Below are 4483 nucleotides of genomic sequence, written 5' to 3'. Positions count from 1 at the left end.
TCTTCAGATCTCCTCTGCTGCAGTGTCTGACTCTGCTGTGTACTACTGTGCTGTGAGGCCCACAGTGACAGGAAACAGCAAAACTCTGTACAAAAACCTTTGGAGCAAAGACAACAGAATACTCCACAACATCCACTCGAGGGAGCCACACACTGTTAAACCACTGATTCAAGTTGAGAGTAGTGAGCTTTATTTGTATGTCCTGAAACTTTTGCGTGTGTCCCTGCTGCAACAGACCTGAATAAAATTAGTAGGTCATTTACAACACTATAGGCTTGAGGAGATCTGCAAAGGAGATCTGGAGGAGATCTGAAGTGTAACCTTGCCTCAAGGTTACATTTCATTATTCATTATTTGTTTAAACAAATAATAGAACCTTGAGGTAGATTCTGTATTTAGCTGGCAGCCAAGTATCAAAGTAACACTCTCTTTCAGATCTTTAGATCACAAGAAAGTTTTGCGTTTAGAAATGCTCCTGAGCTGTAAAAAACTGCCACGAACAACCGAGTTTATTTGTTCAAGGTTCAAGGTTCTTTATTTGTCACATGCATAGTTATACAAGTATAACACACAGTGAAATGTAACCTGACATGCTCCTCAACTTGTGCAAGAAAAAGGGGCGGGTGGCGGGTAGAGAAAGAGCATTCTAAGGAGCTTGGAAAGAAAAGCGTCTGGACTTGATTAAGTGGCTTGAAGATGTTTCACCTCTCATCCGAGAAGCTTCTTCAGTTCTAAGGGTCAACCACCGCCTCTGTTCAAAGATGGTCGCTCACAGTGGACATAAATGGCTTCTTTCACTGAGGCTGGATGGCTTGGGGATAGAAGCTCCCCTTGAGTCTCTCTGTCCTTGCCCGGATGATGCGGAACCTTCTGCCGGATTGCAGAAGATGGAACAGTTCGTTGCCAGGATGGGACGGGTCCTTCAGTATCTGCGCTGCTCTAGTCTCCTGGTGTAGGTGTCCTGAAGTGGGGGGAGAGCAATCCTGCAGCAGCGTTCTGCTGCAGGATTGGTCACAGGTCACAGGTCACAGATATCGGACTACTCTTCAAAGAGGAGGGAACTGGGATTCATAGTACGTGCAAAGAAAAAACATGAATACAGCTAAAATGCAAAACCGGCTTATTTAAATACATGTATTCTATCTAAAAACAACATCCCATGTGATCATCACAGATTCGGTTTGAAAATTCCAGCGGAAAGCTTCAATTATTAGGAATTATTCAAGACTACTTGTCGTTTTCAGGTATTTTCTCTCGTTCATTTTTACAGCGAAAAAATGCTTTGAGTATGACGCTTATGTGTAAGTTTGTTTGGGAAGGTCTGTAATTGCTAATCTGCATTTCAGACATTACTGCCACTTTCCCACACGGTCAGTCTCTTTGCTGACATCATGTTAGTCCAGTCACCTTCTCGCCCATCTTCTTTGAGCCAATCAGGTTCCAGAATATCGAGGTATGAACTTTGGCTATATCGCCCATCCCTAATCTGAAACATCTTAAGGACCGAGCTCAAGTGGCTTTACAATGACAGCATTCAGGTGGGAGGAGTCCGAGTAATGAAATAAAGTAATGGCAGGTGTGCTTTAATTTAATGCATGCAGAAGCTAACAGAAATAACCTATAAAAATCTATTCAACGGTTAGAAAGGATACAAGTACAATGCAAGTAAACCATTATCTTCATTTAACCCTAGTCTATTTTAGTCCATTTTTTTAAACCCTTTCTTGTAAAGTGGTGCTGGATGAAAGATGAGCTCTGGAAGGTCCCCATGATGCAGGAAAAACACCTTTTCCTCACACTGTGCTGACGAGCAGAGAAACACCTGTGCAGCTACAGGAATGAGGTCTTTGAGCAAGGCTGGAAGATTCCAAGGGACACAATCGAAACTTTCTGCTTTACTACTGTCAAAATATTCATCCATTAGTTACTGCAGTGTACATAAAACACAACAAAACAAAGACCCTCCCCCATGCTGGTCCTGCCTACCCAACCTGATGATCCCATTAACACAACACGCCTACATTCTTACAAAACTCAAAAGTTAAAAAAACGACAAAAAACAAAAATGAAAAAATATGTCATTCTTAATGAATGGAATAACCAAAAGTGATACAGTGAGATGCAAAAGGTTGGGTAACATTGTTAATAGTCATTATTTTCCTGTATAAATCGTTGGTTGTTACAATAAAACATGTCAGTTAAATACATCATATAGGAGACACACACACAGGGATATTTGAGAAGTGAAATTAAGTTTATTGGATTTACAGAAAGTGTGCAAAAATTGTTTAAACAAAATCAGGCAGGTGCATAAATTTGGGCCCCACAAAAAAAGAAATGAAATCAATATTTAGTAGATCCGCCTTTTGCAGAAATTCCAGCCTCTAAACGCTTCCTGTGGGTTCCAATGAGAGTCTGGATTGTGGTTGAAGGTATTTTGGACTGTTCCTCTTTACAGAACATCTCTCGTTCATTCAGATTTGATGGCTTCCAAGCATGGACAGCTCTCTTTAACTCACACCACAGATTTCAATAATATTCAGGTCTGGGGACTGAGATGGCCATTCCAGAACGTTGTACTTCAAATTGAGTTTCAACTTTGCCACAGAGAAATATATCAATAAATAAAACAGCTAAAATTCATTTTTTGATAGTCACCATATTTTCATTGACGCATTTGATGAGAACAGATTAACCCTATAACACCCTTAGTGTCATATTTGCTACATTAGTTTCTAAGACCTCTATCTCATCAAAACAAAAACATCAAATTATCAAAAGGGAAACAAAAAGTATATTTCTATTATATATCATAAACAACATGACATTAAAAATGTGGATTTTGTTATAAGGGTTATTAAACATCTCAGCCCCGCCCCAGAAAAATTATTTATTTTTAGAATTGATGGATTGGGTCTTACAGGGTTAAATCTGCCTTATACATGATAAACATGGTATTTAAAGGTATCTAAACTCTGAAAGTACTCATGTGAACCTGTATAAATTCTCAGATATTCTTCCACGCTTGGCTTCTCAGACATTGTTCTCTAAATGTTTCAAGACTACGATTTCTCACCTGTGTGAGTTTTCATGTGGCGCCATAAATGACTGCTAGATGTGAACATTTTCCCACATGTTTTGCAATGATACGGTCTCTCACCCGTGTGGGTTTTCATGTGGCGCCATAAATGACTGCTAGATGTGAACATTTTCCCACATGTTTTACAATTATACGGTCTCTCACCTGTGTGCGTTCTTCTGTGTGCCGATAAATGACTACTACTTGAGAACACTTTCCTGCATGTTTTACAATGGTACGGTCTCTCACCTGTATGCATTCTCATGTGTATGGTCACACCACTGCTTCGCGTATAACTTTTCCCACATATTTCACAAGAATATGGTTTCTCACCTGTATGGGTAGTCAAATGGCCTTTAAGTGTTGATAACATACAAAACTTTTTCCCACACGTTTCACAAGAATATGGCTTCTCACCTGTGTGGATTCTCTGATGTCGAGTCATTCTGTACTTATACTTAAAGGATTTTCCACAAAGATTACATGTTATAGACTCTTTACCTGTGTCAGAATTACTCTGACTTTCTAAGTTACTATTTGTCCCCGAGTCTAAATTCCTACTTCCTCCGTGATTTTGGCTCTCATCTATAGGAGAGGTTTGAAAAGGGAGCTGGTTACTGTTTGCTTCTGGTTCATGGTGGTCTCTTTCCTCAGCAGCAGTCACCATAAAGGTATCAATGTCCTCCTTCAGTCCAACCTGCTCACCCTCCTGACTGGTGCAGAGTTCCTCCTGTTCCTCTTTAATATGTGGAAGTTCTGGTTCCTCCTGGTGCAGAGAGTTCCTCTCCTGGCTCCAGAGCTGTGGCTCAGGGAGAACCTCCTCGTCCTTACAGACAGGCTGCTGTGGAAGTTCTGGCAGGACAAAAAGGAAATGAGGAAAAGGTAATGATGATAGACTGAGAGCTCCTTTTTTTTTTTTTGAATCTGCTTTTCTTTACAGAATCTCAAGAGATTATGAGAAAAACAGCGACCCAGGGTTGGATGTAACTTATAGCTGATTTTGTTTTTTGTTAGTGCATTTACAACTGTTGAAGTATTGAAGATAAGGTGGGTCCAAGTTTTTGTCAGAGTCTGCGCAGTAGTTACTTGAGGTGGAGCGTCTACATTACTTTCCCGCCCATACACCTGCTGGACGTGACCACGAAATCGCCGACCTTTAGATTTTATGTAGCCCGGCTGCTCCCACTGATGACTCATTAAATTAAGGTAAATACAACCACATTGCTCCTATTTATAAAAACAAAGAAACAAAAACCCAAACCCCCCAAACAAACAAAAAATGTTATATGTTGTTACACCCTGGCCTAGGCAACCGGGGTGCAACGTAGAAAAACAGAAATAAGGAAAATAAAACCACGAAGGCTCTCCACCAAAATCCCAAAATGAAAATATCCCATAACGAAA

General features: G+C 40.3%; 1 protein-coding gene and 1 gene segment (V, D, J or C); one reads left to right on the top strand and one right to left on the bottom strand.

Annotated features, from left to right (window-relative positions):
• LOC102210889 (Ig kappa chain V-VI region NQ5-78.2.6-like) overlaps positions 1 to 4483 on the top strand; it is a 73042-nt gene that overhangs the window by 44867 nt on the left and 23692 nt on the right.
• LOC102193062 (zinc finger protein 2 homolog) overlaps positions 2320 to 4483 on the bottom strand; it is a 23253-nt gene continuing 21089 nt past the window's right edge. Inside the window, exon 3 of the mRNA XM_005751358.1 lies at positions 2320 to 3931. Coding sequence (XP_005751415.1) covers positions 3063 to 3931 — 869 coding nt within the window. The 3' untranslated portion in view covers positions 2320 to 3062. The remainder of the gene's footprint in view (positions 3932 to 4483) is intronic.

The sequence above is a fragment of the Pundamilia nyererei genome, unplaced genomic scaffold (assembly GCF_000239375.1).
Source record: "Pundamilia nyererei isolate P.nyererei 1_Seehausen unplaced genomic scaffold, PunNye1.0 scaffold00307, whole genome shotgun sequence".
Classification (NCBI taxonomy): Eukaryota; Metazoa; Chordata; class Actinopteri; order Cichliformes; family Cichlidae; genus Pundamilia; species Pundamilia nyererei.
This window is presented reverse-complemented; position numbering and strand designations above follow the sequence as displayed.